This window comes from Haematobia irritans, chromosome 4 (genome assembly GCF_050003625.1).
Source record: "Haematobia irritans isolate KBUSLIRL chromosome 4, ASM5000362v1, whole genome shotgun sequence".
NCBI classification, from domain to species: Eukaryota; Metazoa; Arthropoda; class Insecta; order Diptera; family Muscidae; genus Haematobia; species Haematobia irritans.
The window spans coordinates 26,396,082-26,408,771 of record NC_134400.1 but is presented as its reverse complement, the minus strand read 5'-3'; the positions used below and the strand labels follow the sequence as shown (position 1 = coordinate 26,408,771).

Below are 12,690 nucleotides of genomic sequence, written 5' to 3'. Positions count from 1 at the left end.
CACCACAATTTTTGTGTGATTGGGGATCGGCTATATATAACTATAGACCTACTCGTATATGGACCAATTTTGGCATGGTTATTAGCGGCCATATACTAACACCACGTTGCAAATTTCAACCGGATCGGATGATTTTTGCTTCTCCAAGAGGCTCCGGAGATCAAATCTGGGGAACGGTTTATATGGGGGCTATATATAATTATGGACCGATATGGACCAATTTTTGTATGATTGTTAGGGACCATATACTAATACCATGTACCAAATTTCAGCCGGATCGGATGAAATGTGCTGCTCTTAGAGGATCCGCAAACCAAACTGGGGATCGGTTTATATGGGGGCTACACATAATTATACACCGATATGGACCAATTCTTGTGTGTTTGTTAAATACCACACTCAAAAAACAGTTTACTTGGATCCAAAGATTTTGACCTTCCTATAAGGATTTTGGTATTGATTCCGAGCCAAAGATGCGAGTTCTTTAAAATAAGGAAATTTTTTTGCAACCTATCTGGCTTTAAATAAATTAATATTAAGATACAGATCCCATTTATTGAATTTTCATTCTATTATTCCGGTATATTAAAAAAGCTATTCATGTACAAACAAATGGCAGTTTAAAAAATCCAAATTATGACGGATATTTCGAAGTAAAAAATATTTTCTTGATTCCAAAATAACTTTAAACCAAAGATGCTAAATCCTCAAAATAAGTCTTAGCATATATTTGAAGCGCTTTTATCTTAAATCTAAAGATTCAATATTTCAGCTAATTTAAGGACAATTTCTTCAAATCAAAAATGTGTTTCTGTACTTTAAGGAAAAATTGCCTTAGTTCAAAGACATGCGACCTTAGAGAAGGGACGAAAATTTACAAAATGTGTGTCCTAAATTTAATGAAAAAATTTTTTAAGCAAAGATTAAAAACTTTCTTTTAATTAAAATTTCATTATTTTAAAGAAATTTGTCCTTAATAGTGTGTAAATTGCGCATCCTAAAATTTAGGTTTCGTAATCTTTAATATCACGTAAATATTTTTTCAGTGCATATACTAACACCACGTTTCAAATTTCAACCGGATCGGATAAATTTTGCTCTTCCAAGAGGCTGCGGAGGACAAATCTGGGGATCGGTTTATATGGGGGCTATATATAATTATGGACCGATATGGACCAACTCTTGCATGGTTGTCCGATCAACCGGATCGGATAAATTTTGCTCCTGCAAGAGGCTCCGGAGGTCAAATCTGGGGATCGGTTTATATGGGGGCTATATAAATTTATGGACCGATATGGACGAATTTTTGCATGGTTGTTAGAGACCATATACTAATATTATGTACCAAATTTCAGCCGGATCGGATGAAATATGCTGCTCTTAGAGGATCCGCAAACCAAATCTGGGGATCGGTTTATATGGGGGCTATATATAATTATAGACCGATATGAACCCATTTTTGCATGGTTGTTAGAGACCATATACTAACACCACGTACCAAATTTCTACCGGATCGGATGATTTTTGCTTCTCCAAGAGGCTCCGGAGATCAAATCTGGGGATCGGTTTATATGGGGGCTATATATAATTATGGACCGATATGAACCAATTTTTGCATGGTTGTTAGAGACCATATACTAATACCATGCACCAAATTTCAGACGGATCGGATGAAATGTGCTGCTCTTAGAGGATCCGCAAACCAAATCTGGGGATCGGTTTATATGGGGGCTATATATAATTATGGACCGATATGGAAAAATTTTTGCATACTTACACCATGTACCAAATTTCAGCCAGATCGGATGAAATATGCTACTCTTATAGGCTCCGCAAGCCAAATCTGGGGTCCGTTTATATGGGGGCTATACGTAAAAGTGGACCGATATGGCCCATTTGCAATACCATCCGACCTACATCAATAACATGTGCCAAGTTTCAAGTCGATAGCTTGTTTCGTTCGGAAGTTAGCGTGAGTTGAATAGACGGACGGACGGACATGCTTAGATCGACACAGAATTTCACCACGACCCAGAATATATATACTTTATGGGGTCTTAGCAATATTTCGATGTGTTACAAACGGAATGGCAAAGTTAATATAGCCCCCATCCTATGGTGGAGGGTATAAATAAAAAATACAAAAAAGAATCCGGAAAAATATCGACTATAGGTCTTGTCTGAATATCCATTTACTAGAGACATACAGTATAAAAATGGTCTTCAAATTTCGTATTTTTCGTTTATTGTTAAATAAAATATATTATATAAATATAAAAATATTTATTTATTTATTTGATGTTAACATGTACAACAAAACGAGGTCTTATAATTAAAGTGCAGGATTCTCATAAATACAATTTTCCGGTGAATATTGTATACATGTAAATATAATAGATGATAAGAAAAGAGTTATAAAATTAGGATAGTAATAAAAATGATAATATTTAAATTTATATAATATAAAATTTTAAACATTAACTATAAAAATTTTCATCAACATATAAGGACTAAATCAAGACATCAAAACTAAGATTGATTGGAATTTTGGAAAAAAAATAAAAAGATTGGTTTTAAAATTTAAGGAGTTACTGTTGTGTTGTAGGGTGTGTGGGAGTGTGTTCCATAGAGGTACCGAATGAATAAAAAATTGCCATTGTGACACAAGGCTACATCGCCTAAATGGTACTATTCTCTATTCGACTGCGCAAATCGCAGTTTCTAAAACAGGCTATGGGGTTCCTGCTTATAAACAACCTTATGCAGTAAAATAAGAGCTCTTATGTTCAGCATGTTGTCAAGTCTTACATGATAAAGACTCTCCCGAACATTTGAAACATGGTCTCATATCTCTGCAAACTATAAACATATCTTAGGACACTATTAAAAGCTATATTCAATTTACGATGGCTGACCGAGTCACAATTAGCGAGGATTTCACAAGCATAAAGTGCAAGGTGGGCAAAAGAAAAGTCTTCGCGAGCAGTATCCTGATTCCCTTTGAAGTGTAAAACTGTGCATGCCATAAAGGCTTCAACTTTGCGTAAAATTGTCCTATGAATATATTTTAGTGCTCACCAATATGGAGAATATTTATAGCTTATTTAGATTAAAACCTATACTTTAAAATAACATCGAAAAATTTATCAAAACTAACTGGGGGAATAGAGTTTGATGTCGTTTTCGAATGTACGCCTTAGTAGACATCGGTAGTCAAAGGGTTAACCTAAATTATCTAGAATTATTAAAAACATTCTTCCCTGCTGGGTTCATTTCGATTTTTCCAAATTTAGAACAATTCGAACATTTTAAAAATCGACAAAACCGATTTTGAGCAATTCGAAACAGTTAAAAATCGTCTTTTCGACCCGCCGACAATTTTTCCATTTTTGGAACAATTCGAAAAATTTTAAAGTCGAATTTTTCAAATTTTTACAAAGTCAACTTTTCGACCTAACGAGTTTTGTAAAATCTTCAAAATACATTCCTGTTTGGCATACATTCCTGTTTGGCATAAATAATTAGGATGAGCCATTTACAAAAACTTCAGGACAAATTTCTTTAAAATAATGACATTTTAATTAAAATAAAGTTTATAATCTTTGCTTTACATTTTTATACCCTGCGCCACACTGTGGAACAGGGTATTATAAGTTAGTGCATATGTTTGTAACACCCAGAAGGAGACGAGATAGACACATGGTATCTTTGGCAATAATGCTCAGGGTGGGTCCCTGAGTCGATATAACCATGTCCGTCTGTCCGTCCGTCCGTCCGTCTGTCTGTGAACACATTTTTGTGATCAAAGTCTAGGTCGCAATTTAAGTCCAATCGCCTTCAAATTTGCCACATGTTCCTAATTTGGATCAGAATAGAACCCTATTGATTTTAGAAGAAATCGGTTCAGATTTAGATATAGCTGCCATATATATCTTTCGCCCGATATGCACTAATATGGACCCAGCAGCCAGAGTTTTAAACCGATTTGCTTGACATTTTGTACAAACATAACACTTATGGCGATTTCGATTGGGAAAAAAGGTGCAACATTCTCGAAATTGATTGCAACATATCAAGGACACTGTCATAGATTTTGGATCCTTTATACCTCACAATATTATAAATTAACAATAACTTTAGAATTACACTATCATTTGGGCGAAATGTCAATTAGGGGAAAAGTAGTGTAACACCAAGGCAACATATTTTTTGCGAATCGAAAACGCCCTTAGTCGTATAGTCAAGTGTGCCAAATTTTATTGAAATCGGTTCAGATTTAGATATAGCTCCCATATATATCTTTCGCCCGATATGGACTTATATGGCCCCAGAAGCCAGATTTTTGACCGAATTTGGTTGAAATTTTGCACTAGGAGTACAATTAGTAGTATAGTCAAGTGTGCAAAATTTGATTGAAATCGGTTCAGATTTAGATATAGCTCCCATATATATCTTTCGCCCGATATGGACTAATATGGTCCTAAAAGCCAGAGTTTTGGCCCAATTTGGTTGAAATTTTGCACAGGGAGTAGATTTATCATTATAAGTTTCCTAAACTTGTAATACATATATATCGAGCGATAAATCATAAATAAACTTTTGCGAAGTTTCCTTAAAATTGCTTCAGATTTAAATGTTTCCCATATTTATACCCTGCGCCACACTGTGGAACATGGTATTATAAGTTAGTGCATACGTTTGTAACACCCAGAAGGAGACGAGATAGACACATGGTGTCTTTGGCAATAATGCTCAGGGTGGGTTCCTGAGTCGATATAACCATGTCCGTCTGTCCGTCCGTCCGTCTGTCTGTGAACACATTTTTGTGATCAAAGCCTAGGTCACAATTTAAGTCCAATCGCCTTCAAGTTTGGCACATATTCCTAATTTGGGTCAGAATAGAACCCTATTGATTTTGGAAGAAATCGGTTCAGATTTAGATATAGCTCCCATATATATCTTTCGCCCGATATGGACTTATATGGCCCCGGAAGCCAGATTTGTGGACGAATTTGGTTGAAATTTTGCACTAGGAGTACAATTAGTAGTCAAGTGTACAAAATTTGATTAAAATCGGTTCAGATTTAGATATAGCTCCCATATATATCTTTCGCCCGATATGGACTAATATGGTCCTAAAAGCCAGAGTTTTGGCCCAATTTGGTTGAAATTTTGCACAGGGAGTAGATTTATCATTATAGCTATGCGTGCCAAATTTGGTTGAAATCGATTCAGATTTACATATAGCTCCCATATATATCTTTCGCCCGATATGGACTAATATGGTCCTAGAAGCCAGAGTTTTGGCCCAATTTGTTTGAAATTTTGCACTAGGAGTACAATTAGTAGTGCAGTTAAGTGTGTAAAATTTGATTGAAATCGGTTCAGATTTAGATATAGCTCCCATATATATCTTTCGCCCGATATGGACTTATATGGCCCCGGAAGCCAGATTTGTGGACGAATTTGGTTGAAATTTTGCACTAGGAGTACAATTAGTAGTCAAGTGTACAAAATTTGATTAAAATCGGTTCAGATTTAGATATAGCTCCCATATATATCTTTCGCCCGATATAGACTAATATGGTCCTAAAAGCCAGAGTTTTGGCCCAATTTGGTGGAAATTTTGCACAGGGAGTAGATTTATCATTATAGCTATGCGTGCCAAATTTGGTTGAAATCGATTCAGATTTACATATAGCTCCCATATATATCTTTCGCCCGATATGGACTAATATGGTCCTAGAAGCCAGAGTTTTGGCCCAATTTGTTTGAAATTTTGCACTAGGAGTACAATTAGTAGTGCAGTTAAGTGTGTAAAATTTGATTGAAATCGGTTCAGATTTAGATATAGCTCCCATATATATCTTTCGCCCGATATGGACTTATATGGCCCCGGAAGCCAGATTTGTGGACGAATTTGATTGAAATTTTGCACTAGGAGTACCATTAGTAGTCAAGTGTACAAAATTTGATTAAAATCGGTTCAGATTTAGATATAGCTCCCATATATATCTTTCGCCCGATATGGACTAATATGGTCCTAGAAGCCAGAGTTTTGGCCCAATTTGTTTGAAATTTTGCACTAGGAGTACAATTAGTAGTGCAGTTAAGTGTGTAAAATTTGATTGAAATCGGTTCAGATTTAGATATAGCTCCCATATATATCTTTCGCCCGATATGGACTAATATGGTTCTAATAGCCAGAGTTTTGGCCCAATTTGGTTGAAATTTAGCACAGGGAGTAGAATTAGCATTGTAGCTATGCGTTGAAATCGGTTCAGATTTAGATATAGCTCCCATATATAGCTTTCGCCCGATTTACACTCATATGACCGCAGAGGCCAATTTTTAACTCCGATTTAGTTGAAATTTTGCACAGGGAGAAAAATTAGTATTGTAGCTATGCGTGCCAAATTTCGTTGAAATCGGTTCAGATTTAGATATATCTCCCATATATAGCTTTCGCCCGATTTATACTCATATGATCACAGATGCCAATTTTTTGCTCCGATTTAATTGAAATTTTTCACAGGGAGTAGAATTAGCATTGTAGCTATGCGTGCCAAATTTGGTTGAAATCAGTTCAGATTTAGATAGTGCATTAGCCGACTTAAATTTTGAGTCTATAGATTTTGTAGAAGTCTATCAAATTCTGTCCAGATGGAGTGATATTTATGTGTATGTATTTGGGACAAACCTTTATATATATAGCCCCCAACACATTTGACGGATGTGATATGGTATCGAAAATTTAGATCTACAAAGTGGCGTAGGGTATAATATAGTCGGCCCCGCCCGACTTTAGACTTTCCTTACTTGTTTTTATTAAATTTAGGACACAACTTTTGAAAAATTTGAGTCCCTCCGATAAAGTCGCATGTCTTAATTAATTAAATTTCAAATTTTCTTTAAAGTAAACCAACACATTTTTGATATAAAGAAAAATTAAATTAACTGACATATTAAATCTTTAGATTTAAGATAAAAACGCTTCAAATATAGGATAAGACCTATTTCGAGGATTTAGCATCCTTGGTTTAAAGTTTTTTTTTTTGTACATGAACAGCTTTATTGATATACAGCAAAAAGGAAATGGAAATTCTATAAATGAGATCTGTATCCTAATTTTAATTTTATTGATCCTAAATTTAAAGCAAGACAGGTCGCTAACTGTATTTATTTTAAAGAAGCCGCATCTTTGGCTAGGAAACAATAACAAAATCCTTGAGAAAAGGTCTAATTGTTTTTTGTTTTTTTTTTTTTTTTTTTTGTGGGAATGTTTGCATCATATTCCCCCTTTTAATGCAATATCAACTTTATGACTTTTTCGTTAAATGTCGATTTTGCCCAAAATCAAAAGTCAATTAGCCGATATCCAAATAGCACTAGCTCCCGCTACATAAACAGGCAGAGTTATGAAAATACTGTTACCAAAAAAACGTAACTCAAAACGGCGGAATTCGTATGCGTATTCTAAAGGAAAATATTTTAGCCATTTCGCGACATCAACTCCCAAACGAGATCTTGTATTTACTCATCTAAGTATAATTTTTGAATATTTTCTCATTAAATTATTAATGTTCAAGAAATAAATACGTATAATTTTATTATTCACACCAACTTTTTTCATTTCTTCCCGAGAGAATTTCTAGCCTCGCCAACCACCCATTAAATACGATATTTAAATAGATATCGACATTGCAATTAATGAATACTACAATAATTAAAAGAAAAATTAAATCAATAAATGCAATATAATTAAAAACGTATAATAACTTTACATTCGATATTGAATACAGTGGAATGTCGTCGAAATTCGCACACAATACTAAAAGTTAATTCCTTTGTCGAATATAACAATAAAAGTCAATTTTAAAAAATTACATTTACATTTTCACTATTCCATAACATGCCACTGTGCTGAGCAACGTGTTACATTCTCTCATGCATGCAGTCACTTAATGTGATTCAAATTCTCAAATCATTTTTTTCTCCTTCCATCTAATTACAGCAATTATTGCAAACGTTATTATTGGCAACGGCAGCATTAATATCGGCCAGCATATTAACAGCACTACAATTCCCGGCTGTATTGAGTTCACCGGCAGCTGCATTAGCTTTTGCCATCGTAACCACATTTTCATTGGGAACGATTGCAGCAATAACGGGTGAAGAGTTGGCGCCATTACCATTATTTGCAGTATTCTTGGTAAGTATCCCATGAACGATGGTGGCATGTAAACAATAGAATGTAAGTTTGAGATTTATTTAAAGTTTTCTGAGCAGATGTTTAGTTTCCCATAAGGGATTCTATTGATACACAGGACAATTTAATTGACGTTGCGACATATCAATTTTGTTAAATATGTACACGCAGTGAAGCAATGTGATCACCTCAAATATGATCTATCTATCTCTCTCTCTCTCCCTTAAAGTATCTCTCACTCATTACAATTTCTTCTTAAGGGTTTTGCAAAAATTTTAGCAGAATTAAATTATGGGTTTCTCTTTGGATTCTCGCATATATGATTTTTTCTCATCTCATCACATTGCGTTTTCTCTCTCTCTCCCAATTGCACTCTATGCTTATGAATGTGGGTTCTCTTACAACAGTTGCTGTTGATAGCTCACATATCGGAGTATGTATGTGTGCGAAAGTGTGTGAAAGCCGTTTATACATTTTATATCAGGAAACGGAAGTATGATGAAGACATCAATGTTGCAGCCAGCGTTGCCACAATGAATTTTTATTTTGGACCAACATTTTCCCAAAATTGGACCATTATTTCTATAGAAAATTTTGTCAAAATTTTACTACTATAGAAAATTTTGTCAAAATTTTTATTCTATAGACAAGTATGTACGGCCGTAAGTTCGGCCAGGCCGAAGCTTATGTACCCTCCATCATGGATTGCGTAGAGACTTCTTCTAACCACTGCCATCCACAATCGAATTACTTGAGTTGCGGTAACGCTTGCCGATGGCAAGGTATCTTAAAACCTCCTAACACCGTCTTCTAAATTGTATGTAAGTCCATACGTGGTATATATTAAATAAAAAAAAGATCGATCCAATACGTATATAATTCATTTTGACAAAGTAGACATAAAATTTTGACAAAATTTTCTACAGAAATAAAATTTTAACAAAATTTTCTATAGAAATAAAATTTTCACAAAATTTTCTATAGAAATAAAAATTTTCACAAAATTTTCTATAGAAAGAAAATTTTGACAAAAATGTCTACAGAAATAAAATTTTAACAAAATTTTCTATAGAAATAAACTTTTGACAAATTTTTCTATAAAAATAAAATCTTGGTAGATTATTTTTGGCTCGAGTGGCAACCATAATTATGAACCGAATAAAATTTGAACAAAATATTCTATAGAAATAAAATTTTGACAATGATGAAAATTTTATTATGAACCGAATAAAATTTTAACAAAATTTTCTCTAGAAATAAAATTTTGACAAATTTTTCTATAGAAATAAAATTTTGGTAGATTATTTTTGGCTCAGTGGCAAACATGATTATGAACCGATATGGACCAATTTTTGTGTGATTGGACCAATTTTGGTATGTTTGTTAGCGACCATATACTAACACCACGTTCCTAATTTGAACCGGATCGGATGAATTGTGCTCCTCCAAGAGGCTCCGGAGGTCAAATCTGGAGAACGTTTTATATGGGGGCTATATATAATTATGGACCGATATGGACCAATTTTTGCACGGTTGCTAGAGACCATATACCAATACCATGTACCAAATTTCAGCCGGATCGGATGAAATTTGCTTCTCTTAGAGGCTCCCAAATCTGGGGATCGGTTTATATGTGCGCTATATATAATTATGGACCGATGTGGACCAATTTTTGCACGGTTGCTAGAGACCATATACCAATACCATGTACCAAATTTCAGCCGGATCGGATGCAATTTGCTTCTCTTTGAGGCTTCGCAAGCCAAATGTGGAGATCGGTTTATATAGGGGCTATATATAATTATGGACAAATGTGGACCACTTTTTGCATGATTGTTAGAGACCATATACCAACACCATGTACCAAATTTCAGCCGGATCGGATGATATATGCTTCTCTTAGAGGCTCCACAAGCCAAATCTGGGGATCGGTTTATATGGGGGCTATATATAATTATGGACCGATGTGGACCAATTTTTGCATGGTTGTTAGAGACCATATACCAACATCATGTACCACATTTCAGCCGGATCGGATGAAATTTGCTTCTCTTTGAGGCTACGCAAGCCAAATCTGGGGATCGGTTTATATGGGGGCTATATATAATTATGGACCGATGTGGACCAATTTTTGCATGATTGTTAGAGACCATATACCAACACCATGTACCAAATTTCAGCCGGATCGGATGAAATATGCTTCTCTTAGAGACTCCACAAGCCAAATCTGGGGATCGGTTTATATGGGGGCTATATATAATTATGGACCGATGCGGACCAATTTTTGCATGATTGTTAGAGACCATATACCAACACCACGTACCAAATTTCAGCCGGATCGGATGAAATATGCTTCTGTTAGAGGCTCCACAAGCCAAATCTGAGGGTCCCTTTATATGGGGGCTATACGTAAAAGTGGACCGATATGGCCCATTTTCAATACCATCCGACCTACATCGATAACAACTACTTGTGCCAAGTTTCAAGTCGATAGCTTTTTTCGTTCGGAAGTTAGCGTGATTTCAACAGACGGACGGACGGACGGACATGCTTAGATCGACTCAGAATTTCACCACGACCCAGAATATATATACTTTATGGGGTCTTAGAGCAATATTTCGATGTGTTACAAACGGAATGACAAAGTTAATATACCCCCATCCTATGATGGAGGGTATAAAAATTTTGCCAAAATTTTATTTCTATAGAAAATTTTGTCAAAATTTTATTTCTATACAAAATTTTATCAACATTTTATTTCTATAGAAAATTTTGTCAACATTTTATTTTTATCGAAAATTTTGACAAAATTCTATTTCTACAGAAAATGTCGAAATTTTATTTTTATAGAAATTTTTGTCAAAATGCTATTTCTGTAGAAAATTTTGTCAAAATTGTATTTCTTTAGAAAATTTTGTTAACATTTTATTTCTATAGAAATAAAATGTTAACCATTTTACTTCTATAGAAAATTTGGCAAAATTTTATTTCTATAGAAAATTTTATCAACATTTTATTTCTATAGAAAATTTTGTCAAAATTTTATTTCTAGAGAACATTTTATCAACATTTTATTTCTATAGAAAATTTTGTCAAAATTCTATTTCTACAGAAAATGTTGTCGAAAATTGATTTCTATAGAAATTTTTGTCAAAATGTTATTTTTGTAGAAAAATTTATCAACATTTTATTTCTATAGAAATTTTTGTCAACATTTTATTTTTATAGAAAATGTTGTCAAAATTCTATTTATACAGAAAATGTTGTCGAAATTTTATTTCTATAGAAATATTTGTCAAAATGTTATTTCTGTAGAAAATTTTTGTCAACATTTTATTTCTATAGAAAATTTTGTTAACATTTTATTTTTATAGAAAATTCTGTCAAAATTCTATTTCTACAGAAAATGACGAAATTTTATTTTTATAGAAATGTTTGTCAAAATGTTATTTCTATGGAAAATTTTGTCAAAATTTTATATCTATCGAAAATTATCGCAAAATTTTATTTGTGTATAAAATTTTTTAAAAATCACCTATATGACGAAAATGGACAAAAATCAGCCAAATTCCATTTGGCAGTTTTTATTCAATTTACCTGAAATTGGAAATCTAAAGGTATTGTAGGACCACAAATACGTGTGCCAAAAATTGTGAGTATCGGTTCATATTTTGGTATAGTCCCCATATAGACCGATCTCCCGATTTTATTTCTTGGGCTTATAGAAACCACAGTTTTTATTCAATTTACCTGAAATTGGAAATCTAGAGGTATTGTAGGACCACAAATACGTGTGCCAAAAATTGTGAGTATCGGTCCATATTTTGGTAGCCCCCATATAGACCGATCTCCCGATTTTATTCCTTAGGCTTATAGAAACCGCAGTTTTTATTCAATTTACCTGAAATTGGAAATCTAGAGGTATTATAGGACCACAAATACGTGTGCCAAAAATTGTGAGTATCGGTCCATGTTTTGGAATGGTCCCCATATAAAACGACCTCCCGATTTGGGGTCTTGGGCTTATAGAAACCGTAGTTTTTATCCAATTTGTCTGAAATTGGAAATCTAGAGGTATTCTAGGACCATAAAGAGGTGTGCCGAAAATGGTGAGTATCGGTCCATATTTTGGTATAGCCCCGATATAGACCGATTTCCCGATTTTACTTCTTGGACTTCTAGAATCCGAAGTTTTTATCCTATTTGCCTGAAATTGGAAATCTAGAGGTATCTTCGGGTCATAAAGAGGTGTGCCGAAAACGGTGAGTATCCGTCCATATTTTAGTATAGCCCCCATAAGAACGATCTCCCGATTTAACTCCTTGGGTTTCTAGAAACCGTATTTTTTATCTGCTTTGCCTGAAATTGTAAATATTCTGGTATTTTAGGCTCACAAAAACGTGTATCGGATTAAGTTTTTATCGGTCCATTTGGTAATGCCTCCATATAGACCGACTTCACTTCTTGAGGGTGTAGACGGC

The 12,690-nt window shown here is 34.1% G+C and overlaps 1 protein-coding gene across 2 annotated transcripts in view; it reads left to right on the top strand.

Moving 5' to 3' along the window:
• Ac76E (adenylate cyclase type 2 Ac76E) overlaps nucleotides 1–12,690 on the top strand; it is a 327,480-nt gene that overhangs the window by 229,789 nt on the left and 85,001 nt on the right. For both annotated transcript variants that reach the window (XM_075305180.1, XM_075305179.1), the window contains exon 5: nucleotides 8,015–8,212. In XM_075305180.1, coding sequence (XP_075161295.1) covers nucleotides 8,015–8,212 — 198 coding nt within the window. The remainder of the gene's footprint in view (nucleotides 1–8,014; nucleotides 8,213–12,690) is intronic.